The 27,893-nt window shown below is 39.2% G+C and overlaps 1 protein-coding gene across 2 annotated transcripts in view; it reads left to right on the top strand.

Annotated features, from left to right (window-relative positions):
* The window catches only part of slc12a5a (solute carrier family 12 member 5a), a 123,889-nt gene that overhangs the window by 76,532 nt on the left and 19,464 nt on the right, over positions 1 to 27,893 (top strand). For both annotated transcript variants that reach the window (XM_026306887.1, XM_026306886.1), the window contains exons 2-4: positions 11,089 to 11,186; positions 12,454 to 12,591; positions 24,940 to 25,086. In XM_026306887.1, the coding sequence (XP_026162672.1) occupies positions 11,089 to 11,186; positions 12,454 to 12,591; positions 24,940 to 25,086 (383 nt within the window). The remainder of the gene's footprint in view (positions 1 to 11,088; positions 11,187 to 12,453; positions 12,592 to 24,939; positions 25,087 to 27,893) is intronic.

The following is a 27,893-nucleotide window of genomic DNA, read 5'->3' as shown; positions in this document are numbered from 1 at the left end:
GGTGTAGAGCGAAATTTAAGGCTTTTAGTTCTAACCAGCAGCTGTCAGTCAGTCATAAGAATATTCAAAACCCTTCGCTATTGTTATGGTGCAGTGTTGTAACTGCTCTATTGCAGTTTTTGAGCATTTGGAAAGGCAGAGCTTAATCAGACAGTAGAGGCAGACAAACCATCTGGGGTTGTGGAAGTCTTCCCAGTACGCAAGTTGACCTGTGAACCACAAATGGGTCCAATAAACACATAAAAAGTCTCATGCTGTTTAGTGGATTTGCATTAGATTATGCAGCTAACCCAATGAAACTTACAGTTTAGACTTAACAGATCAACATTATGTTGCCATTAAGAGTCCTCAAAAAAATACAACTTGATCTCACTTGAAAAAAATCAGACAGGAATATATTTGGAATGTTTGAAAGCATCATCATCCTACCTGTTTGTCTGGAGAACAGTTTTGTATGGTGGCTTATTCTTTTTCAGTATATTACAGTGATCATGAAGACATGACTGATCACAATATCTTTTTTTTTTTTTCATTTTTGGTGTTATGTGTTTCATATATGTCTCCAAATATGTAACGTTTTTAGTTTATCTTACATATGTTGTATTTGTGTTATTTGACAATTCCTGGAATTTTAGTTAGTTGCAATCATCAGTCAAATAACAATCATATCTTAATGTTTCCCTAAAGCAATTTGGTTAGCATCTGTTTTTTAAATGTGTTCTATAAAATAACTGGCATGAATTCACTATATTGTCCATGAATTGAATCTCTTTACATTGTCCTTCCAGTTGTGAGTTCATTTTGCTGTCTTCTTAGTAAAACAGAGATTCCCTCGATGTGTTAGATTGATTCTCCGTGTCCACAGCCCTGCCTGCTGACTTTATTACTCTAAAGGAGAAAAGAGTTTAAGAAAGAAGACTGGAAGGTGAGAATAAGTGTAAAAGGGATAGCAGTGTGAAGGAGAAAGCAGACAGAGGTGTGCAAGAAAAGAAACCGCAGGGATGTGGTATTACACCTGAGAGGAGGAGACCAGAAGATGAAATAAATGAGGAAAGGTGCTGAGAGAGCAAAGGAGGATGTGCCCTTTGGCTAGATTGCATTCTCTCTGACTTGGACGTCACAGTGGGGAAGGACGGAGAACATAGCCACAGCCGGGAGAGGCGTCGCTCAGCACTCAGGTGTTAATTTGCACCTCGATTCACACCTCCAGCATTCCATCAGAGAGCCAGAAAGCTGCAGACCTGGTGAGATGATAGCCCTGTCACCTTTGATCAGACCTAGAGATCATACAAGCCTTCCCTGCCATCTAAAGGACTTTGCTGCAGGCAATTGGATCCCCAACTCTCTCCCTCTTCTAGTCTTCTTGCTTCTACATTGTGACTCAGCCATGATGCCTTTCTTGCCCTGTCACAGGCTGCTGGACCCTCTTATAGAAGCTCCTTGTCCAAAAATGTGCCAAATGTAATAAACGTGTGATAGTGCTTGGCTTCACGTCTGGTCCTGGCACCAGAGCACCGGGAAGGAAATTATGTTTCTGAGTTAAATTGGTTTCCTGGCAAGTGATAAGTTGGGGTGAATTTTTAATCCATGACCTCATGAAACTATGTCAGTCTCCCAGCTGCTATCGTTTCTCCTCGATCGCTCTCCTGTGCTCCCACCTGCTTCTTGCCCCTGTTGTTCTGGCTATGCTGTTCTTTAAAAAGTAAAAGATACCAGGTGTGGGACACTCCTCAACGAATTACCTCACCAGAGTATAATCCTACCCAACCTCACCTCTCTTCCCACTCAGTCCTTTTCCCTCCCTGCTGCTCTCGCTCCCTCACCTCCACCCACGCGATTCTTTTTTTTTTTCATCTCCTCCCATCATCCCTCCAGCCCCGTTAGGCTCTGTGGATCACCAATTACAGCAACAGTAGGCAGCAAGCAAAAGTTACTCCCACAGGCAATGTCCATGCATGCAGGAGGCATGCAGCTGACTGACATGACACAGGGTGTTCTCCCATAGCCTGCCCACCACCTGAGGGAGTCTGATAACCAGACTCCATCGGGTCTCAGTATTGCTGGCTTTACATGACTAGCCATTCTTTACACTTTATACGGGGCGGTCCACACCCTGCCTGACATTTTTCTTTTCAAGGGCAATGCTGTGGACAGGACAAGGCTTGTGAACAGGTGAGCAAGCTGAGGTATGACTGTAGACAATGGTAGGATTTTGGTTGAAAAGATTAAATGCTTAAGTGCAGGTGTGTAAATAAATGTGGGTATGAAATGTTTAAGAAGAGTAGTGCGTTATTTCCACTGAATGCAAAATAAGGTCGTAGGCTTCAGAAGTTAGAAGGATAGAATGACATCAGAAGTCCTTAAACCAATATATGCTGTATATAAAGATATCTAGATGTTAATGTCGTCATAAGAATCATAATATATCACAATAATATAATCCTATAAAAAAAAAGATTCTAAAAAACACTCTTTGCTGCTCCTAAGGCCTAACTGCCGAGAGTGAACAGAAAGGAAGGCCACTCAGATGAGCACATTAACATTCTGATCTACTCAGAGCAGCTTTTCTCATCCAGAATCTGACAGATAAAGGGACCATGTTGAGACATTATTTAGTGACTGAATTAGTTAAACAGAATCTTTGAAATCAGGTTCACATGCTCCCTTATGGCCACTTAAAGACTTAAGCTCAGTGTTTACAGTGTCGCAGTGTCTATATGCCTCCTAGCTCCATGTCTCCATCTTATATCTGCACTACATTAGCCACTTTAACATGAGCACTAAAGTGTTTCATAATCTGTGTTTTCATGTCAGTTGGAAGAACTGAAGAGCCTTATCTTTCAAATATTAGCACTAAGAGATGATTATGTATAATAATGTAAAAAAACAGAAGTATAGCAATAAATTGAATTCTGCCAGTGAAAGATAAACGTTTTTGGAGAAAGGTATTGAATCCTTATTCTCAATTCTCTGTCTGGCTTTTCTCTACTTCATTCCGTATTTGAATCTGGTTGTCACCTCTCAGCAACATCTCCAAATCTTTCTCTGTTAAGATGTTCCTCTGGTCAGCCAATAGTCACAGAGATGAACAAATTAAGATGGGAGGGATGGTTTACTTTTATTTGTTTGTCATTCTCCTGCTGCATATAATCAGCATCTATGCCTGATGTTGGATAAAGAGGGTGCTGCTGAGAAAGTGTTGAACAGGCCTGCCACTGAACAAGAATTAATCTTGACGTGTAATGCCGGAGGCGAGCAAGGGGAAACTGGAACAAACCTTTCCCACTCATCATCAGACATCAGACAGTTACATGTGTGGAAGCCTAGTCAACATGTTAAGCACTTCTATATGCTCTCATGTACTGTACATGCACAGGCATCATTCCGCCTCCCTCTTCCCTTAGTCAGTCATTTTCCATCAGCTCAGGAGCCAATCAGGAGTGAGAATCTCTGTCTGAGGTGTTGAAGAGCTGAAGAGAAGGGACTGTGTCAAAGACGTCACTGTGAGGCAAGGCTACTTTAAAATTCATACTGATCTGAAGCACCGGCCTGAATACTAATCAGAGCACAGGATCTTGTCCTGCAGCACTGTGAGGGAAAAGGGCATATTTACATAGGTATCCACTTGTGTTCCCTACATAAATATAACTATAAAAACACATCATGGGTGAAAGGAGCAGCATAAGGTAAAGAGAAGTAACTAAAAGAGAGTCAGGGAAGAGTGGGAAATGAAGAGAAAACACAGGGTTTGAGATCTAGTTATACAACACTGTCTGATGTGGTGCTGGAGCAATGATAACAGGGAAGAGAGTTATACAGAGGATATCTATTTATGACTGTGTGTGGGCAGATGTTGGCATGTAACCATATGCTGTTACTATTTTTTCCTCTGTAGATTTTTTTTTATTATTTAGAAGAAAAATAATCTCTATTGTAGATGCAGTATTTAAATTTATTTTCGATACTTCAAAGGACTTCTTGCGTTTGTGTCTTGTTTAAACTGATGGACAAAATAATTAACAATTATCTTATTGCAGCAGACATGATATTTGCAAATACGGGAGATATTTGTCCTGAATAAATTCAAAAGTAAATTTGTGCTGATGTGGTATATATGGTTTCAGTCGATTGTTAAAGGTCAGTTTATTGGCACCCCTTGTCAGTAATTCAATATGATCATTTATCATCTTTTACCTATATTGCGATGACATGATCACATTTTCTCATCATTTTACATATACTGAACATTTCTTATACACAAATGTTGCATGAAAAAACACACAAACGATATTAGAGGCAAAATATATACATATTAATTATAAATAAAGGTGCAATGAAAATATCCATCCTTTCATCGTCTATACCTTATCCTGATATAGGACAAATTGCATGTGTTTGGGCTGCGAGCAGAAGCTGGAGCACCCAGAGAAAACCCACGCAACATGTAAACTCCACACAGAAAGGCTGCACAGTCAAGAGGGGTTTAAACCGTAAACCTTCTTGCTGTGAAGCGGCGTTGCTGACCCCCTCACTGCCATGCTGTGCGATGAAGTATATTATGCAAAAATAGATGCCAGTATTGGAAATTACAGTGGGTACGGAAAATATTCAGACCCCTTTAAATTTTTCACTCTTTGTGTCATTGCAGCCATTTGCCAAAATCAAAAAAGTTCATTTTATTTCTCATTAATGTACACTCAGCACCCCATCTTGACAGAAACAAACAGAAATGTAGAAATTTTTGCAAATTTATTAAAAAAGAAAAACTGAAATATCACATGGTCATAAGTATTCAGACCCTTTGCAGTGACACTCATATTTAACTCACATGCTGTCCATTTCTTCTGATCCTCCTTGAGATGGTTCTGCTCCTTCATTGGAGTCCAGCTGTGTTTAATTAAACTGATTGGACTTGATTAGGAAAGGCACACACCTGTCTATATAAGACCTTACAGCTCACAGTCCATGTCAGAGCAAATGAGAATGAGGTCGAAGGAACTGCCCAAGGAGCTCAGAGACAGAACTGTGGCAAGGCACAGATCTGGCCAAGGTTACAAAAGAATTTCTGCAGCACTCAAGGTTCCTAAGAGCACAGTGGCCTCCATAATCCTCAAATGGAAAAAGTTTGGGACGACCAGAACTCTTCCTAGACCTGGCCGTACAGCCAAACTGAGCAATCGTGGGAGAAGAGCCTTGGTGTGAGAGGTAAAGAAGAACCCAAAGATCACTGTGGCTGAGCTCCAGAGATGCAGTAGGGAGATGGGAGAAAGTTCCACAAAGTCAACTATCACTGCAGCCCTCCACCAGTCGGGGCTTTATGGCAGAGGGGCCCGACGGAAGCCTCTCCTCAGTGCAAGACACATGAAAGCCCGCATAGAGTTTGCCAAAAAACACATGAAGGACTCCCAGACTATGAGAAATAAGATTCTCTGGTCTGATGAGACCAAGATTGAACTTTTTGGCGTTAATTCTAAGTGGTATGTGTGGAGAAAACCAGGCACTGCTCATCACCTGCCCAATACAATCCCTACAGTGAAACATGGTGGTGGGAGCATCATGTTGTGGGGGTGTTTTTCAGCTGCAGGGACAGGACGACTGGTTGCAATTGAAGTAAAGATGAATGTGGCCAAGTACAGAGATATCCTGGAAGAAAACCTCTTCCAGAGTGCTCAGGACCTCAGACTGAGCCAAAGGTTCACCTTTCAACAGGACAATGACCCTAAGCACACAGCTAAAATAACAAAGGAGTGGCTTCGGAACAACTCTGTGACCGTTCTTGACTGGCCCAGCCAGAGCCCCGACCTAAACCCAATTGAGCATCTCTGGAGAGACCTGAAAATGGCTGTCCACCAACGTTCACCATCCAACCTGACAGAACTGGAGAGGATCTACAAGGAAGAATGGCAGAGGATCCCCAAATCCAGGTGTGAAAAACTTGTTGCATCATTCCCAAGAAGACTCATGGCTGTACTAGCTCAAAAGGGTGCTTCTACTCAATACTGAGCACAGGGTCTGAATACTTATGACCATGTGATATTACAGTTTTTCTTTTTTAATAAATTTGCAAAAATTTCTACATTTCTGTTTTTTTCTGTCAAGATGGGGTGCTGAGTGTACATTAATGAGAAATAAAATGAACTTTTTTGATTTTGGCAAATGGCTGCAATGACACAAAGAGTGAAAAATTTAAAGGGGTCTGAATACTTTCCGTACCCACTGTATATCCTGCTCCATGGATTTCAACTATGTCAGTACTATTTAGGATTTCTAGATATATTTTTTTTTTCATATAATATTGTCACATCTTCCTGTGACTCTCTCTGGTCTTACATGTAGGACTGTTTTAGGCAAACTCTTCCTTTTCAGAGGCACATGGATATGTTTGGGTACATTATAATACACAGTTAATCCTGATGTGACTGGAATTTTAGATTAAAGTGACCTTAATCCTTCACCTAACTCAACCCAGTATCCCCCTGCTCTCTCATAAGATGAGAGAGAGAGAGAGAGAGAGAGCGTGACCTATTGCATTGATTGCTAGACATGAATTAATGTATTAGTGTGGTGATGTTCAGAGGAAACGAGAACTGAACTCATGACCTGCTTGGATTTGGCAATGAACCAAGATACAATGGCAGGGAACGCAGCCAGAAAATCCAACTTTGTCTGTTATTAATTGTTTGTTTCCATCTCAGTAAATCCATTTAAATTCCTCACTCTTCCACCAGATGAAGCATTTCTCTCTGGATGCGAATTAACTTTCTCTGTGAACACACGTACTCAATGTTTACTCCAGTCTGAGTCTGACTAACAGCCAAAAGAATAGTCTATATTTAGTTTCATACATGAAGTAGCTGTGAATAAAATTTAGATGTGTATTAAAACCCAGATTTTTTAGCAGCACTATTGTAGTAATATTTCATGTGTTCTTATGTTCAAATACAGTAAAATGGCTGAAATCCAGCCGTCTCTGCCCAGACTAAGATTAATTGGATGCAGCCATTCTTCTGCTGCTTTACAACACCGTTAGTGGGGACTGAGCCAAACATATGCACAATCACATACTGTATGTATACACTCACACACGCACAAATCAAATCAACAAGTGGTTACTGAGCCTCTGTTGAGTCAGCTCCTCAAGAATCAACAGCATTTAGTTTTTCCCCTTGAAGAGAGTACTCAGAGGGAAAGAGCAGTATGGCATCATGATACACAGCAGAGACAACACTACAGACTGAGAGGCTAAAGAGAGGGAGAGCGAGGCAGCAATAACTGTGACCATCGCCACCGCTACATTGTACAAGAAGGATCAATAAAACAAAGTCAAATAGTTCTCACCAAGCAATCCTCTGTGACCGCTCTGTTCAAAGAGATGCTGGAAAACTGAGTCCAAGTCAGAGCAGTGGACTCGACATCCATTTATTTGTTTTAAAAGTTATCCTTGGACATGGGAAGTATCCTGTCTGTTGATGTAGCTCATACTCACAGACAAAAGAAAACAACAGACAATTTGACAGCTTAATTATACATCAGTAAAAAAAAAAACAGGCTTGATACAGCACTTACATATGTGTTGTCATTCTGGCTTAACATAAACACAGTGTTTGATTATATCTATTCTATATGCTATCCATGGATGATATGCACAAATACATTTATTGCATCATGGTACTGAATGTAAAGCATAATTTAAAGCATTGAATTCCTATAAAATAGCAATGCTACAGATCATATGACAGAGTAAACAAATTAAAATACTAATATATTATTATTGTTATTATTAGTTTTTTGTCATACAGTAATGTATGTATGGGAGTGTGGAGATGTACTGAACTCAACTGCATATTTCTTAAGGAAACTGTGACAGCTATTCAAACAGTTAAGACGAAGACAAAGAAAACATTCAGCAGATGACTCAAGTATGTAAGCAAACTGTGGCATTTGAATGATAAATTTATTCTGCAAAATGTCAGAAAATATTGAAGACTACCCAGCCCAGCCCAGTGACATTTTTAACTAGGATAGTAACCAGAGTGTATGATACAAAATACGACTTTGAAGAAAATGAGAGAAGTGTGTAGCTTCAGTGTTTTTATTTTGTAGAGGATTTGTGAGCTGTGAGTGGATTTTGACCATAGATAGCGAGAGGCTTTGATATGAGAGCCATTGTTGGATGGATCCCACCAGATTGAAGGAGGATAAGCTGCTTGGGGATGTGGTCAGAGCAAAACTCTTATGGGCACTGTCATTTTTCCAAAATGGGGTATCCATCATTCCTTTGATAATGGAGTTTTAGTTATTAGATGATAAGGAGAAATGGGCCATGGAGAGATAAGTGATAGAATAGAAAATTTGCTTTTTGGGACATTAGCCCATCAGATATATAACTGTGCGCCTGTGTGTATGTGTGTGTATGTGTGTGTGCATGCGTATATGTGCATGTGTTTGAGATCACGTCTCTTTGATTGTCCCTTAATTTTTTGTTACATTCTTTGAATTCCTCTTTCCATTCTGATGACGGTGAATACATTAAGGCTCAGGCTGTACTTGTATCTCTGCATCCATTGGATGGCCAAGCTGCCTGTCACCCGACTTCTTATTTCTGCTTGCTCTAACTTTGCCTGTAAGAATCTGACATAACACAGTGCAGGCAGACGTTTTATCATTTTTTATAGCTACAGCCAGTAGGTTAATGACAGAGAAATTATCCACAGTAGTTTTCGTTCGCAATTGGAAGACTGCATTCAAGAAAGCTACAACTCAAAAGAAGTTGGATGCTGCAAGACCTAAAACCAGAATTAATATAGGTGTGGCTTTTCCATAGTTGGCAACAAGTGAGAGAGCAAAAGGGGTTGAAGGGTGATGCAGTTGTGGCCATGTTTCTGCTGTATAGATCAGCCAACATGACTGTTTGACTGTAGGTCAAAGCTGAACCTTAAGTGCAATCAGAGACACAACTGTGTCTCTTCTCTCACTTTCTATCTCAACGATTTCAGGTCTTTGTCTGTCTGAGCCTATATCTCTGTCCCTGTCACTTGTCACTCTCACCCTACCTATCTGTCTCTCACCATCTCATCTCAACTCTTATTTGATTGCTTTCAATCTCTTCACATTAGCCTCTCCTCTCCTCTTTTCTTTCTTTCTGTGCTCTTTTTGTGCTCCTTCAGTCATTCACCCATGGCCCCTTTTCTCAGCGTCTCCGTCTGAGTGGCCTTATTGCGCCGTCTCTGTAGAACAGTGTGTCGACTGTTAGCGGTGCCCCAACGTCATGGCACATGGCTGCGGTATCCTGGCTATAAATAACTTGGTCTCATGGTGTTCAGTCCAAGACAGGACTGAGAGCCAGAGGGAACACAATCTGCTGTCTCCCTCAAGAGATGCTGGAAGGAGAAGGCGCAAATAAGACAGTTTACTCTGCACTGCCATCACCACCAAGACATTCAAAGTACTTGGTGATTTTAATTATTTTTCTAGAGCAAGAGAAGAGAAGAGCAAATGTCTGGTCAGGAAGCAGTTCAAGTACTAAAGCTAAGCAAAGGTTAAGGCCCTAAAAAGTGAGGTCTAAAAATAACCAGCCCTGGATGGTTACAACATGTGTATTCATCTGTGTCATATCAAGTTAGACAAGTATGTTTTTGGTCTGCCACTGTATTCAGTTTTAGTCCTCTTCTTATTCTAGATATGTTTAAGAACATGAGATCATAGTTTGTCTTGAGGACAAACACTTGGCTGATGACAGCGATCTATTCTTTCCTCTCAAGGTGTGACTAATATCATCCGATATATCAGCCTGGATTATTGATCTGTCCATCTCAATTATTATCATAAAATCCTGTGATGGTTGCTATGACACCAAAATGAATACAGCATTGGCAATGTGGATGAGATTTGCACTGGCAAGTGTGTTAGATTACAAAGAACAAAACCAGTCTCATTGCTATAATGATGTTTCCAGGGCCTTTCTCGAAACCGCATGATTTTGCCTTCCCTATAAGCTAACATATCTGCACCAGAAGTGTGTAGATGAACAGACACAGCAGCCCAAGCTGACCAGTTATGTATTATATAGCTTCCATATTACCCACTAAAGTTTGCAGATGTAGTCAGCCAGCAGGTTTTATGCAGAACAGAAACAAAAATCTAATCAAATTTTTAGGTCCAAGACTTCCTACCTCTGTTAAGGAAGCTAAGTATTGCTTGTGATTTCCTGTGTTTAAACAATAAGTTTATTTGCTGGAAGGACTTTACCATTAAAACAGAGAGAGCCTCACAAGGCTTCGACTTTATCAGCGTATAAAATTAAACAACGTCAGCTTGTCTTTTTTCAGTGTTGAGTGTTTAGTGATGTACATGATTGGAGTGCAACAGCACATTGTAAAAATGGGTCACCCATTTAATTTGTAATCTGTTTTCAAACTTCAACTGGAAATTAATTAGCTTCTCAATAATCTTGTACAGTAGAATGCCCAATCGATAAGTCTTCCAAGAGTCAGATAACAGTCTTATTGAAGTCTTGTTTTGGATATTTGCCCTGTTTCTTAGACTGTGAACTTGCATACAGATGCTTCATGATGCCTACAGAAAGCTGTCACCTAAATAACACCACAGTGTTTCTACTCTACTCTTCTGTTTTGAGGGTAAAAAAAAATGTTGTGGGCTTGAATGTTTCTCATTAGTTCTTCCTGCTAGTGTTCAGACATCTGATCTCATTGTCAGTGTAATGAAAAATTTATTGAATTTTTCTACTTTTTCTTCCTACAACCATATGGAATATATAGCACTTCACATATTGTGAAAACACACTCCATTAATCATGTTTCTGTTTCTCTGTATTTCTGAGTTTGGTCATTTTATGAGGATGACAAGCCTCCCCTTCTTTTCTGGCAGACAACATCCTGTTTCAGTCTAAGTGTCCTTCTTTGCATAAAACAAATGAATCCAAATGAATTATTTTCAAATGTCAGTCTGTTGTTAAAAGTTGTTTTTAAAGAAACTCTTGGGTTGGTTTATGAATTATGCTCTCTGCTGGTGGCTTTACTTCAGTTCAGTCGTAAATTGAAGGTGTTTGTGTGTTTCTGTGTCTTCCAGGCGACAGTAACCCCAAGGAGAGCAGCCCTTTCATTAACAGCAGTGATGCTGCTGCGGAGAAGAGCCAGCAGTATGACAAGAACATGGCCTTGTTTGAGGTACAGTGCAATACTGTGGACATGCACCAGCACACACGCTGATTGGTGAACACACACAATCAGGCATCATATTAAGAAGCAGGATACACTACATCTCACAATTCAGTGATTGAATAGAGGCTCTGGCATCGATTAATGAGGGTAATTACTGTGTGAAGGGCATGTGGGAACCTCAGGTTAATGCAAGTGAATCTCACACTGCTACAGGAATGAACTTCGGCAGAAGCAATTTGCCACAGCTCTGCACAAATGTATTTACATTGCATTCTCAGTGGAATTTCTATATTAAACAAGAAAAAAGCAAACAACATCAGACACAGCACTTCATGTTTTTTCTGTTCCAGAGGGGTTGGAATATGCAAAATGGGGGTAGCACAGTATCTGAAATACAATAACAATAAAAAGTAAGTGAACCCTTTGGAATTATCTGTATTTATATATAAATATGTCCCAAACTAAGGTCAGATCTGCATATAAACACCATACATTACACAAACTAACAGAAATAATATTAACATTATCTATCGAATCCACAATATTTTTCTCCTCCGTGTAATTTAAAAACACAATTTATCTTAGATCATACATGACTCCCAATCAGCTGGCATGATAAGTGGCTCATCCCCTTGTGCTAGAGTAAAATCATATTAGAGAAAGGTAAAACAGAATGCAACTGAACAACCTGAAGCTGAATTCATTACCAATGTTAAGTAGTAGTGAAGTATATTTTATAAAACAATATGTCACAGTTTGTAAATTATTATTGATAACTTCACCTGATGACAAACACTACACCACATAATGGTTTGGGAAGGCACAGCTTCATCTATTCATTTAAACCATGACTAGGCCAGGTAAGAGCCTGGCTGGGTCTTCACAGTATGGATGCTGTTATTAGCCACAGATGCATGTAATGGTTGTGTGTATTCTCAGCTCTTTGGTGCTGTGGGAGAACCTTACCAACACGTCAAAATGTGCAAAACCACACTTTGCCATTTTTCTCAGGTCTAATGAGTGCATTTGTGGCATTTTGCCATTAATGAAGGTAAAATTAGTTTATCAAGGTTAAAAATAAAAGTAGATCTACTACAGTATGACTTCAGAGGAAATCTGCCTTCAGGAGTAGCCCGGTCAGAGTGACAGACAGACTGAGATGATTGAACAGTTGTATGATCTCTTAATACCGCCTCTACTCATCCCTTATGTCCTACAATAATAATGTCGAAAACTCTGACTCCAGCCTCCCTCTGTGTTTGTATCTCTGCAGGAGGAGATGGACACCAGCCCCATGGTGTCATCTCTTCTCAGCAGCCTGGCCAACTACTCCAACTTGCCCCAAGGTAGCAAGGAGCACGAAGAGGCCGAGAACAACGAGACTGAGACGTCACGCAAGAAACCAGTCAAGGTATTTACCAGAGTACATGTTAAGATTTAAGAATCAGTCAGTTGTAAAGTACAATTTAGTTATGTCAAACAAAGCACAACATGGCAGCTTAGTATTTTTTAGTTTTTTGTTTAAAAAAATCCCAGAATAACCTGTTGACAGACATTTTACTGTAAAATACGGGGATTTTTTTTTCTTTTATAGCAGCACAACAAACAACATCACAACAAAATCTGGATGCATGAGGATGTGGAGTCAGTGATTGTATCAGTGAACATTTACATGTACAAGTGTGCTGCAGTGTATGCACATGGGGTTTTCTATGGTCATTGTGAATAATAAGCAAAAGGTTTGTGTTGTCTATGATGCATTTTTATCTTTGATGCAGCATTGGCTAATGACACTGTAAATAATAAATTTTAAAGCTGTTTGCACAATAAGGGCAAGTCAGTTATGAAAAAATTAATTCTAAAACTAAAGAGTCAAATCAACGTAATCTAACTCCCTGTTCATTATGACCCTGTGTATAGATAAATCACTTTTCTCTGGATGTACATTTGCTACTATAGTATTGTTTCTGATACCCTAGACAGCTTGTTCACCTGAGGAGGGTTATTATGCTTGTTGCCAAGGGAAAGTCATTAAGTGTTACCAAAAATACATTTGTACTTTCCACTAGATTACATCATGAAGCCCTAATAGCACAGTCTTGATTGTTTTGATAACACACTCACTGGAGAGAAGAATAATTCACCGTTTTAGAACTTGTCAATCATTCTGTGCTGATGTTATAAATCCCCTGTTCTTGTTACTGAATTGCATCTTAAATGCCACTCACTAATGAGTTCCTTCGGCATCATCCCCTAGTATTTCTGCTGTTGGGTATTGAGATGCCAGCAGGAAGGAGTTCATTTTTCAGGTTTTTTTTTTTTTTTTTTTTTGTTCCTCAGCAGTTGATTGACAGACAGGCAGCAACATTATTAATCTGTGGGCAATGGTGGTTTTAGCCACACAGCGATATGTGATGTAGCAGAGCTGATAGGTGAAGAGATGCTGATAATCCATATAATGAAAGAAGTTGTGTCAAATTAATGTGACACATTGCTGTAAAAGTGACTGATTCACATGTTAACATATTTCACACTGACTTTTAAAACCCTATGATGCCACACTCCAGATCCATCCATCCATCCATCTTCTATACCCGCTTTTCCTGTTCAGGGTCACGGGGATCCGCTGGAGCCTATCCCAGCTCTCTCTCGGGTGGAAGGCAGGGGTACACCCTAGACAGGTCACCAGTCTGTCGCAGGGCCACATATAGACACACAAAGACAGACAACCTCACACACTCACACTCACTCCTACGGGCAATTTTAGAGTCACCAATCAACCTGACATGCATGTTTTTGGACTGTGGGAGGAAACCGGAGTACCCGGAGTAAACCCACGCAAGCACAGGGAGAACATGCAAACTCCGGGATGCGAACCCACGACCTTCTTGCTGTGAGGCAACAGTGCTAACCACTCAGCCACCATGCTGCCCCACTCCAGATCATGTGAGGTAAAACACAGTTTAGACACTGTGAGATGGGAAGTAGTGACAGGTTGGCAGCTTTTCTATAATCTTTACCCAGCCTGTCTTATCCAGTGGCCTAATCAGCTCAATATTCTTCCTCCCCTATATATGTGTCACTCAAGTATTTTTTTTTTTAACTTAAAGCAAAACAGATATGGTTACTTTGGATGCCACTTGAAACACTGTCTGCTTTTCCACTGTTAATCTACAGTAGGTGTGCTGTGAAAAAAGTCCATGATATTGTGATTTTTTGCAAATAAACCCTCTCATAGTTTCTTTTTAAAAAACATCTCATCACAAATCTGCCTTCTTATTTTTTTCTGTTGATTTCAATTGAAAAACAACATTTTTAATACTAATGGCTTAACCTTAGGGATGGCCATGTCAGTTGTTTGGTCCACCACTTTGATTCAGAGGAGAATATTTTAACAACTGTTGGATGAATTGCCATTAAATTTGGTACAGGCATTCATGACCACCTGGGGATGAAGCTGAGTTACTTTGATGATCTCTAGAGCCATCATGAAGATGATATTTGTTGTTTTGAGTGAAATGGATATGGAACTATTTAATGGAGTACCATGAGATTTAATTAAGGCTTAACAACTCTGGGGTTTCCTTAAATTTTTTTTTATCAAGAACCATCATCGGGTCAACATTTCTATTTGTTCAATGTACTCGCATGTACTGTGTTTTAGTACTAATGAGCAAATGTTAGCATTTGAAACAGTTGTGAAACATCAGACTGCGTCAGAACCAAGCAGGCTAATGAAGCACAGTAAAATGTGATATTTTAAAGGCCAGGAAGCAAAGTAATCCACAGACCTTACTGTCTGTGTTAACTGGAACAATTTCAGCAGCTGTGGATTATCTACAGTAATGTGGAGCACAGTTTCTGAAAACCAATGTAATTTGGTTAACCTAACCTTTAAACAGATTTTAAAGCTACTTGTTATTACCTCTTCATTGTACAATTACTGCAGATAGCAACATAAGACAACAGCAGGTGTATCCACATGGGAAATGAGTAGTAACTTTTTATTCTTTTACTGTGAAACTGATTGCTGGTGGTATAGTCTCATTACCACAGCCCTCCCAGTTGTCCTTGATGTAAAATGCATTTGTCTGGCTCTCCTCAGCCCAGGTAACCCTGGGAGCAGGTCTAATCTACCCCCAAAACCCCAACCCCTTCAATACTTTAATTAGTCTGTACACTACACCAAGCTGCTGCTTCTCCAATCAGCAGCCCATTCCACAGGCAATCTCCCCATCACCATGAGAGGCTTTTCATTAAAGCAGCCTGTGGCGTTTTATCGCTCACACAGCAACCTCTCTCTCTCCCGCTCCCTCTCCCTCTCTCTCACTCTTTCTCTCTTTCTCTCTCCCTCCCTCTCTCTCTCTCCCTCTCTCCCTCTCCCCCCCCCCCTCTCTCTCTCTCTCTTTCTCTCTTTCTCTCTCCCTCCCTCCCTCCCTCCCTATCACCTTCCCTCTCTATTTCTTGCTCCATTCCCTCTCCCTCTTCTTGCTCTCCATCTCCATCATCATTGCTCCCTCGGGTAAGGGAGTGAATGAGCTGTGAGAGATGGAGAGCGAGGCAGCAGGATTTCTTAGTCGCAGTGTGAAAACCAAGATTAGGGATTTGGTTGGCATGTGACATGAGGGAGCAGTCTGGAGGTCTTGCAGGTTAAGATGAAAACCAGTCCCAGCTAATCTGTTATAGTGATTCACTCATTTAACAGAGGAAGGGCTGCCATGTTTATTTGTATAATCAATATAGCAGCTCCAGCTCTCTGGAGTATTTTGGCATCTTCCAGTTTATTGTTTTAGTTTTTTTGCCCACAGCATTAGCATTTCAGTTCCTGCTAACCACTCTAATCAGCATTGTTTCCAGCAGCAGATTTTAGCACAAAACTCTAAAAATCCACTCTCCCTGCAAGGCACCAAATGACCAATACTGCAGACAATCCTATCTGCTGAAAATAGTGCAGCAAAACAGAATGTCATGTTCAGTAGAGAAACAAATCAACCAGCATTGTCTTTTTAGATTTTGAAAGTGGCTAATATTGAAACACATTTCAGATACTCAAGAATTTGCTTCCATCTGTGTGTGGCATAGTCACTGATAGAGAGTGGTTTTAAAAATGACAAGCACTTAAAATTGAAAGCCAGTGTGGAAGATTTAATATGTCCAGGCCTCCCAGTCCTCATAAGAAAACCTGGCAGCAGCGTCCTGAAAGTGCTGCAGTTGTCTAATGATCTTCATCATGAGACAAGAGACCTTTGCAGTAGAGCACCTTGCTGCAGATAAAGGCACAATTAGGTTCTGTATAACTTCTCTGGACCTGAGAACCCTGATTCTTACTATCTTTTCTTTTTGCTGCCAGATAAAATACTTTGTCTTCTCTTTATTACACTTATTAAGATGAATTTAAATGTAGTGTTGTGCAAAATGAAAAAACATATATGAAAATAAATACAAAACAACCTATTTGGTCAATAAAAGCTATAATAACATACCTGTAACATATAATGCAGTATTTTCTCTATATAAAATAAACAGTGCAAACTATGAATGTTTTTATTTTTATTCACGTCATTTTCTAGAAGCGTGTCCTTGCCTAGAACATTATTCCATACGTGCTCCGTCTCTGCTTTTTATAGCATAATGTTCTCTCACATAAATGATGTTTTTTTTCTGGGTGTTTTATGGTCTCTGCTCTTAGCCATGTCCTCTCCCACATCCCTCCCTTCCTCACACCCTCATTAGGCCAGCACATCAAATCGGTAGTCACAACAACGAAGATCTGAAGGATGTATATGGATTAATGTCAGTTCATGTTATAGTTTACAGCAGTGTGTTCAACAGAAATTTCACAGCTCATATATTATCCAGTTAGCTAAGATGCCAGGAGTGGGCTTACCAGGTGTTTACGCTCAGTGTAGTTATTATTGTTATTATCAGTACAAGTAGTACTAGCAGTAGTGGTAATAGTATTAATTGGCAAATCCTTGTTATTTCCTGAGGTCCTACACTGACATGTTAAATGACTTGTTTTATAAGAACCAAAATGAGAGAAATATAATAATCTTGTTTTTGTTCTAACCCTAAATAAATAATGTTGTTGTGTACCATTTGCAATAATTCATCAAACTTCTCTCTAGATAAATAAATGATGATTAAGCCAAATTAAAAGGTAAAACATTCATCTTCAAAAACATGTATGTTAAATTTTATTCCGTTTGTCTCTGCCTTAGAATACGACCTATAGCAGCACAATGACCAGATCTTTGTTTTCATGGATAAGACCATAAACACCATAGTTATAAATGTGTAGCAATCATGGTTCCATCAGTTTTAGGTGCACAAACAATTTAGTTAAGTTTTGAAAAGTATCCTCATTTGGGTTGAAATAACCTTTGTCTTTAGGGTTGTGGAACAGCTGTGGATAAAAATATGTTTTACACTTCCCTGTGGAAACTACTGTTTAGCAGGACATGTGCATTAGTAGATAGAAACATTTAGCAGTGCATCTGATGCAGCTAAGTAGCGGTGGCACAACTGGTGGTAACGCATGAGGCTTTGTGGAGTCTTTTAGCCTAGAATATTCTAGTAACACATGTATACACAGTTTCAAGGTAGTGAGCCTTCAGTATTACAGAGGATGTTTGGCTGCAGCAGACAGTGTTTTACAGATAAGCAGCAAATAACGCTTTTAAACACACACACACACACACACAGTGTTGACCGCTGAGTGACTGGTTCATCCACAGCCAGTCAGGGAGGCTGATGTTTGCTGGCCTCTCCTCTCGCTGTCTGTTAAATAATTCAGCACACCTGAGCAGAAACACATTTGCCCTATCAGCTCCTGTTTGGCCAGTAGAGCGTGGAGATGGCGTTACAAGCTCCTTCACTGTTGTTAGCACTTCACGCACTCCACTTCACGCTTCTGACTCCAAAGTAATGAAAACAGTAAGTGTGCATCCTCAGTTATTCTTTCTTATGCACCTCTCCTTTTCTGTTTTCTCCTGTCCTGTCTCCTCTCTACTAGTATCTTATTTCTCTCGTTTTTTCATCTCCTCTCTGTTTTCTTCTCTACTTTATATTCCTCTCCTTGCTTGCTTTCTCCTCTCCTTCTCACTTCCTCCTTTTCCCTCCTCAATTGTTTTTTTCTCCTCTCCTTACCTCTCCTCTCCTCTCCTCTCCTCTCCTCTCCTCTCCTCTCCAGTTTTTATCAAATCAAGTAGCTAAATAAATCAAGATATTACATATGTTACTTTGAGAGATTAATGTATTGATGAATGAAAAAAACATTTAAACATTCTTGTTGACATGACATGTGTATGTTGCTGTTGTATGAACTGCCCTGTGCAGACAGAGGCAACTCCAACAAAAAATTAATAGAAAGTTTGCAACACAGGTCCAAAGGGATTTAGTAGATGCTGGTTCTACTAGCAAGCATAAAAAAAATCCTTTAAGCAGCAACTTTAAAAAAAAAAATGGCACTTGTTTTTTCAGCCTAAGTAAGATGGCAGTGTGTCCCATAGCCTAAGGGCCTGGACAGTCCTTTACTCTCTACTGCAACTTGAGTCAGATACTGTATGTAGTCACCCCACATTCCTCCCTCTACCAATCTGCCCTTGTTAATTTTCTTTCCCCTGCAGCAGGCTATGGATATGAAGTTGCTTTCAGCTTCCCATTTTAATTCTTCTCCTCCTTTCTCCAAACTCTGGGATGGAGAATATACTACCTTTGCCTCAGCACTTTAGAAGATGTCCATTCTGAATTTCCCCCATGGGGGATGAATAAAGTATCTATCTATCTACTGTATAAGTGTCAAATTAAGGCTGCGGGAGAACACAGAAATCATAGCCAAACAGTTTATTCAATATGTTTAATTACAAGGCAATATTTGTTTATGTATTACCTTGCCTCAAACATCTTTTCTTTGCTGTAACTGTTTCTTGTCTCTGAAGCAGACATTAATTTCCATTTCCAGAGATGAAAGGGCATTGAGTATTATCCAGTGAGAGGCTAGTGTCAGATATCGATGCCGCTGGCAACACTGTACGTTTTGTTGGCCCAACCGTAGGCCCCAGTCTTCCTCTTAACAGCTCCTGTGACACCACAATAACATCCTGCTATTTCCACATTTGCTACAACAATAATTATTATTAGTAAGAGGTTATTTGTCAGGAAAGCATAAAAATAGAATGGCTTAAATCTTTAAACAAATATACAGTACAGTTACTCTTATAATGAGGGCAGTCTTACTGGATACAATTTAGGTTTTTTTTTTTTATTGTAGTACCATATTAGGATATTGCTGCAGTGAGTTTGAGAGTTCAGTTTAGTGTGAATAAAGTGTGTCTAATGGAGAGACAGAGACACAGAGAGGTCCAGTCTGGTGAGAGGCTAGTGGTAAGTGGTAGGGCAGCAGGAGGCAGGGATTCTGAAATAGGCCACACGGCAGATATATTGAAAGGTCCTGTTGTGCGTCGAACACACCTGAGCCATGCATTCAGTGGGCTGACTACACTTCCCAGGGGACTGGTGGGCAGCTGTTCCTCTTGAGTTCAGTGGTGCCACGCTGGCCTACCTGTTAGCTCTGCAGCAGTCAGTGTTCTCTTTGCTTACGGTGGCTCGCTCTCAGGGGAAATCATCACACTTCTGGCTCCCAGTCCATTAAAAAGACACTGCAACTGCGTGTGTGTGTGTGTGTCTGTGTGTGTTCGTGAATGTGAGAGCATGTGCATCTATCAGAACAGACACTGGTCTGCACAGCAATGCATGTCCACAAATGAACAAATGAAATACCAATTGAATGAAAACAAAAAAGCGGCACTTTCAATAAACGTGCAGCCTTTTTCCCCAACGGGGTCATCGATTCAATGCATACACAGCCATTCCATCTGTTTTAGGCTGTTTCACAATATGAAGTCATTAGAAGCATTAGTTCACTAGTTTTTTTTTTTTCTCTTTTGTTTTGGTAGCTGTTTACCACAGACGTGTTTTATCATGTTAAGGCTCAGACACCGTGTAAGCCCTCTCAGTATCTATTATCTGTGTCTGTACATCTTATGTAACACCCAGGATTTCCAGTAGACAGACACTGTTTTTCAAAGCCCACCTATTGTTGAATCTGGATTAGCATTGATCACTCAGCTTTGAGCTACCTCAGACATACATACCACACAGCAACATACAAGGCCTGCTTGATTGTGGGTCTGCATTGTGTGAGGAAGCAGGCGGGGAGGTTGACATTTTGCAGTCTGGAGAGGTGTATGGCCTACTTTGGTTATGTTACTGTCCTCTGAAGTGGTGTGGAGTAGTACTATATTTACACACCTTTTAGGGCACATGAATATAATCTGAAATCATTATTTTCAGTTACTGTTTAAGTTCTGTGTTTTTTGTTTTGGACAAACTGTTCTACCACTATGCTTTCTGTTGAAACCCACAGTCTATCTTCAGTGTTCTCCTCGAATTTACAATACTGTATATTTTTTATTTGTCTATTTTTTGCATTTTTGATGTATCTGTAGTGGAAACTGCTTAGGATCTGATGAAAAAGAGGTATATTTGAAGTATATTTGTTCACCTTTTTGACTTCAACAGCACCAACACAAAGTCAATTGAGTTTTAGACATATTTTTTTATAAGAATTGGTGACTTTGACAGGAATTCTAAAATCTCCAGCCTCTTGGAGGTTTTTGTACTCTACACTGTAAATGCACACAGGTTTTCCCTTTAATAAAGAACCTGTTATTACCAACTACCCTCAGCGCACTTTGTGCAGTGGTAGCAGTTTTGGGTCTAACAACAAAGTGCTGATGGCAGGGGAACCTTTCTCCCTGCAACACCTGATTGCTAATGTATATTACACACCAAGTCCCCAAAGGACCTGCCAATGGAAACTCAGACTTTTTAATTACAGCATTGCTATTCAGTGGGAGAGTTGTGAAAAGAAAAAAAAAAAATATGGAGGTGAAAAAGGGTAACGCTGCTTAGGTTTCATGAAAGGGGAAGAAAATTCAAATGATCTCATTTTTGTTTCATCTTAACAGCTTAACAACACCACATAGGGCTAAATCATGATCTGGTCATGTTTTTTATTAACTCCCTGTTTATGCTCATGTTTATAATAGTTAGTCAAACTAACAGTCATACTGCAACATCTATCTGATCAGGTGTCTGTGGCTTTCAAACAAGCTGTGGAGACCATGATGTAGATGTTTGACTAAAGTATAACAATGCTGAAGTTTGAGACATTCCCCCACTGCGAGGATTAAGTTGTAAAAGGCTCAGGATAGTAGGTTATATTTCAGCTTTATGGAATACCGAATGTGTGTGTGCTCAGACACACATACAAATAATAAACTGTGACAAATGCTTTTTGATAATAATTAATAGATGTAACTTAATAGAAAATAAAATAAATAAATAAAAGATACAAAATCAGAAACACAGTTTAGCAGGGCCAATATAAAAACAGTAGAACAAAATATATATATATGTTAAAAGTGAAGAATAATTGCACTGTTAAGAAAAGGAATTAGAAATCTGAATTAAGATCATCTGTTGCACAAGAGATAAATAAAAATTTAAACCTCTTGCACAAAATTTTTTAGAAACCTTTATCTCTAGCCAGTGGAAAGATGTTAGATTTTTTTATAGAGAGGATGGTTCAGATGGTTTTTTGAAATTTATCTAACATTGTGTATCACAGCCGACAGCTGCTGTGAGTTTACTCCCCACCTTGACAGTGTTGCCCAGTCTGTGCTTTGAACATTCAGACTAACAAATTACTGAGCTCAGGATTGACTGACTTGATTGACTGATTCATTTTCACATTATTCCGCTTATGCACAGGTGCTTAATATGTCAAAAAATGCTGCAGTGCACCAACAAAAGCAGGGAAGAATACAAATGCTGCCATGTAGACATGAATGAAAACAATGCAGGTTTCAAGAAAATATTGGAAATTTAGTTTAGCATATTTTCTTTTGTGAAAAACAAAATATATTCAACATTTATTACGCCGAATGTAAACAGAAACTTAATTTAAATAAAAATTCCACAGGGCACCATTGAGTACCAATTTAAATCTGACAATTACTAATAACTGACTATTTCTATTTTTCATCCTTCAACAATGGTCTGACGATGTGAAAATGGTGTCTCTAACCACATTTTGACTATTTAGATTAAAATGAGGATAATATAAAGGACAGTTTGCTTAGAATACTATTCATTTTTTTGATATGTTGCCTGGTCCATTGATGTCGCTGTACATCAAGTTATGTCAATGTAATGCCACATAATAATTGATTTGAAAAAACATGTGATCTAGTGCATGTGCACATAACATATAATATGATCGGATTTGACATATTTATAAGTCTTTTGCTTCTCTTCTCAGTTGCATTGGGGTTTGTAAAGTAATAACATTGCTAATTACAAGTCCGAGTGTGAGCTCCTACTCTGTTGTTTAGCTAAAGGAAATTAGAAGATAATTATATTTGTAAGACCTGTTTGGACTAGCTCTCTGTCTGTTTCGCTCTCCTGCTCTTGTTCTCTCTTCTTCTCTCCTCTCTGTAAATGCTGCATTATTAATGTTGGAAAGCAGGCCTCACCAAACAAATCACATACTGTAGCATCAGACACAATATTATTCATTTGATGTCAGCCACTTGTCAGCATGATTTGATTAAAAGTCTGGTTTATGAATTCAGCATCTGCTGTCACTTCCTAGCGCAGACCTTTTTTTCCCCCCATCCTCCATCTTGTGTAGTGTCCATCATGTTACAGCACATTTAATAACCACTGTTGGTTCATGTTGAAAAAAATACATTAGTGATCATCAGTGATAACCAGGCAGTGTTTTTTTATAGCACTTTCTGCAGGGTAAATGTGAATTTGCTGCCGAGTTGCAGCCAGAGCCCTTAGCTTAGCCTGAAGATTGGAAAAAGGCAGTAAAACTTGAATGTTTCAGTCGGAAGGAAACAAAGCTATTTACCAGAAGCTCTGAAGTCATTCATTAACACTTTATATTTTCTTTGTTTAATCCATACAAAAACCAACATGCTATGCTAAGATAAACTAACCAGCTTAATGAGAGTAAATATGAGAAAGACGTTAGAATTGTATGAAGCTTTTCCTCCAACTTTAAGACAGACGGACAGAAAATAGATGGATTTTCTTTAAATTTCTGGCACTGAAGCTCTGCATTGGTATGATATTAGCTAAGCCTCTTTTTGGATGCAATAAGGAGATAGTTTTTAGTTTTAGTTAATGTGTAATATAAAATCTATTAATCTTAAATTTCTATATGTGTTGTCTGTTGGGATTTTAAATATAACACAGCTACATTTTATGTTTGATCAGAAATGTAAACCTTTTTGTGACCAATCCTCATGTTTGTCTTCACTACCATAAACAACAGTTAACCAGCCTTCTGCTCATGTTTCCTTGTATTAAGGCACAGAGATTTAACAGCGAAGGTTTGTCTGTGTTATCAGTGATGTAATGATGTAATCACCTGGTAATATTGGTCCTGGCTGGATATCGGTATAATTACCCTTCACTGGCCAAGCTGTCCTTGATGAAGCAGGAAATAAATATTTCTTTATTATGGATGGGGTCAGCTGATGTGCCCTTCAGATTTATTACATGTCATCACAATGATGCACACACAGGACATATTCATATAATGTGCACAAAGAAACTGGTTCATACAAACTCACAAACAAGAACATCTAGAACATCTCTGAAACCTTCAGGAAAAGAAACCTATTAATCAATCTGAAGTGTGACAAAATACATCTTGTCCAAGTGTCAGTAATGGCCTTTAATCAAACGTCCTTGAAATCAATTCTCACACACAGCAGCCCACTCTTCGTCCACTGAGCCACCACCAGGGACAGCACTGCAGCAAACTCAAGTAGAACAAATCTACCAGAAAAAAAAAAGAGCCTGTAAGAAAATAAAATAATATTCCATTCACCCATTGAACAGATTGGTCCCCTGGCTGCCTTCTGAGCTCAAAGTTTGCCTTTTTCCTAGATGTAAAGTAATTATTGTACTGGGAATATACAAACGATTTATAGGAAGCAACGTGAGAAACCCTTAAACAAAAATGCTATTAAAATGTACAATATGGCAAATGAAGTAGTTGGAGAAACTGTAAGACTTCAAGCAGTTCATGTACAAAATAGTGTACTAAATCAGATATCACAGTTTAAAATGAATGTCTAACTGCAAATGTAGCAAGAAAGAAAGAAAGAAAGAATAGCATAATGGAAAACACATTTGGAACAGCAGTAACTGCACCCCAAAGCACCACATTACAATTACAAATTGGGTCTTTGGAAGTAATAACCTGTGTAGTCTTACAAGTAAATGTCTGTTTTGCCTAAATGGTTGTATGGCCATCTGTAGTGTGTTTTTCTTGTGCTGCTTTGTTTTCTATGCACAAGACACTTCTTTTTCATTTGTTCACACAGACACCAAAATGTAGCAGCAGTCTCAGTGTTTCAGAGAGTGCTGCACATCTGGTGTGTCAAGATTATGAGACTACACAAGTGACACTAAGCTAAATATATATCGTCTGTAGTCTGTCTCAAAAACTTACTCACAAAAAATTACATAGGGAAACTGCAGGCCAACTGCCAAGTCATGTCATGAAATGGAGAACAAATCATGTCCCCTTGTTGCAAATAAAGCTGTTAATTAAACTCATTGGGCCATGAAAGCTTCAGAGGTTTGAGTAACCTCTCCCCTTATCTTCACACAGGCCCCCCAGCTCGGCACTCTGATGGGCGTCTATCTGCCGTGTATCCAGAACATCTTCGGAGTGATCCTCTTCCTCAGGATGACTTGGTTGGTGGGAATCGGAGGTGTCATTGGGACATTTACCATCGTCTTCATGTGTTGCGCCACAGTGAGTTTGTTATCTTTTTTTGTATGTAAAGTGTTGATGTTGTTGCTAGTGACACTGAAAACTAAAAAAACTGAAACACGGATGGATTTTTTTGCTTTCTTTTTTTTTTTTTTTTTTTTTAAATTCACTAAACAGCTGAGCGCTGTTGCAGCTTTATGAACGGCAGGATGGAAAGGTAACCCCAGACTACGGTTCCCATGTTGATGATAATGAAGGAGCATGTCAGTCAGTGCTGCAGTGTGGGCTCATTAATGTGTTTTTAATAGTTTGACAGCGGAGCTCTGTGGCACAGAGAAACATGCCACCACATAAGTTATAACATGCATTGGCTAGACAGTCACCACAAACATCAGTTATCATGTTTTATAGTTTTCACTCTAAAAATAGATTTAGTTTCTTATCAAATCTATTTTTACTCACTAAGGTCCTAATATTGACCCTGCTTTGAGCCCAACAAAACCTTACTAAGGCAGCATTTCAACTGAGAAAGCTTTAACTTGTATCCTATTTTTGATCAGAGAGTATATGTTGCTGTAACTGCAGGCACATCACCTTATCTACAGGGGTTGTCTTCAAAGATTTTGTTCCAAACCAGATGCCCCAGTCCTTTGAGAGATGCAAAAAAGGATATTTTCACCATGCATTTAATCTGTAAAAAGAACAAAATTGATGATAATATAGTGTGATTTTCCCAGTTCCCATTAATGTCAGTGGCATGGAGATGTAGTCATGTGTCAGAGTGACTTTGGTTTTCAGCTGACACCCAGTCGGGGCCCTGAAACTCGAATTATAACAGACACTGTCCCACAGGATCGACAAAGCTGCTGTCATTGATTTGAGTGGCTGTTACAAACTGATTGTGTTTGACTTGTTTGATGCATTTGATTGTCAGGGAACATGCACAGTGCCTGTTGAGAGGACATTTCTCTAATGTGCTTTTCCATTCAAAATATAAGTCTCCTGTGCCAAATGGACAGTGTTGTGTCAGGCATGAGGAAAACATTATATTTATATTTCACTTAAATTTTGCACAATGAATTTTCCTTCATCAGTTTAACTTAAATGGCACAGGCCAGTTGTTAGAGTTATCTGTATTTTCTCTGGTTTGTAAGACTGTATGTTGGCATGCCTGTGTTTGTGCAACCTAGATTCTCCTCTAACACAGAGTGTATTTATAGAACAACCCTCTCAAATCCCAACCATAGCAAAGTTGCCTGCACAGGCACACGGGCAATATGCTTCCTAATCATGTTTCTGTGTGACAGTGTAGGGAGTGCTTTGAAACAGCATAATGAGGGAGAGCAGTTTTTTTTTTTTTTTTTTTAACTGTTTTTCTGTGGATTTCTATGTGGTTCGCATTGGGAAATTGATCTAACAATTCAATGCTATATCTCTAGTTAAAAAAGAAATAGCATAGATATTCAAACTGTGATGTGGTTGGTAGTTTGTGGACTAACCTAGTGCAATAACTGATTTTGAATATGTCTACATTGGACAGTTTATCATTTTAAAATTTTATTGCTATCTTAAGTGAATAATTGCTCTATTCCAGTTTAATATCAGCATTTTTAAATATAAAAATATTCTCTTGAAGCTTCTGGAAAAAAACCTAAAATCAATATTAAAAATAATGGAGGAGGGTGGGGGGGGGCTCCTAAAAATAGATTTTGTTCCTTCTAGCTTTCATTTTTTTCTCACAACGTATTTCTTTCTGTCTCTCATACAAACCTATGCACACACACATATAGTATTTCTTATCAGTCACACTGAGCTCATCGCAGAGCCCCAGGGCGATAAGCCTGGGCATGAACTGTGTGTGAGAAACCCCCACCTCTCCGCTCCTGAGCTCTTTACGTAACACATAGTCATCCAACCCTCCAGGGGTTGCCAGCAACAAACCACAGGAGGAGTGTGTGTACATACATGTATGCAGTAATCTCCACCTTAGCGAAATCCACAGGACTTCTGGTGTAAAGCTCACTAATGTACAGCATGGCCTCGTATTTTATTCACATGATGGGATATGAATGACTGAGCACTTTTCATTAGATGTTCAATCATAGCAGCACATATCCGGAGCTATCTAGCACTTTACACCATTATTTTTTTGTCATGCAACATTTTGACAGAACATTAAAGTGCTGCTGAAACCCCGTATATTCTGTGGCTCAGTATAATATGAAGAAACTGCCTCCATGTGGGACAGTTCTAACATATTATGGCATTAATCATGAAATTATATAGACAATGAACCATTTTAAAACCCTGTGTATTACAGAAAGACAGTACTCTCTGAGCTGATATTTTCAAACATGCGCTGTGTGGATGAATTTTTAGCCTTGGTAATGAATGCAGGCTTGTCACCACAATAAGATGAGATTTAAGATTCTAGATGGAAAGTCATCTGTTGTTTGGCCTTTCTCATTACTTCCAGGTCTTGAATCCAAATTCTGTGAGGGGAAGGGTGGCCTGCCCTCTGTTATGACTCATTTAAATGCTAAGGATGGTTTTCTCCCTTTTTACCCTCATCTCCTCCAATTCCTCCATTTCTTTAACCTTTTTTAGTGTCTTATTATTTCCTCTTTCCCTCCCATTGCACATATAGTCCAGTTTTTGCCCTGGTTTTCCTCCTCTCACACAGCTTCATCTTAGTATTTTCAGTCCCCATCTCCAGTGTCAGTCTGAAACTAAAAATCACCTTAATCTCTCCTACCTGACACCTTCACCTTCTACAGTACACCATCCACCTGGGATTTCAAGTGAGAAACAGCACACTAAAAATGTACCTTTATTTAATTATTGTATGT

The sequence above is a fragment of the Mastacembelus armatus genome, chromosome 5, assembly GCF_900324485.2.
Source record: "Mastacembelus armatus chromosome 5, fMasArm1.2, whole genome shotgun sequence".
Lineage (NCBI taxonomy): Eukaryota > Metazoa > Chordata > Actinopteri > Synbranchiformes > Mastacembelidae > Mastacembelus > Mastacembelus armatus.
The sequence above is the reverse complement of the archived record's forward strand: the minus strand, read 5'-3'. Positions and strand labels throughout refer to the sequence as shown.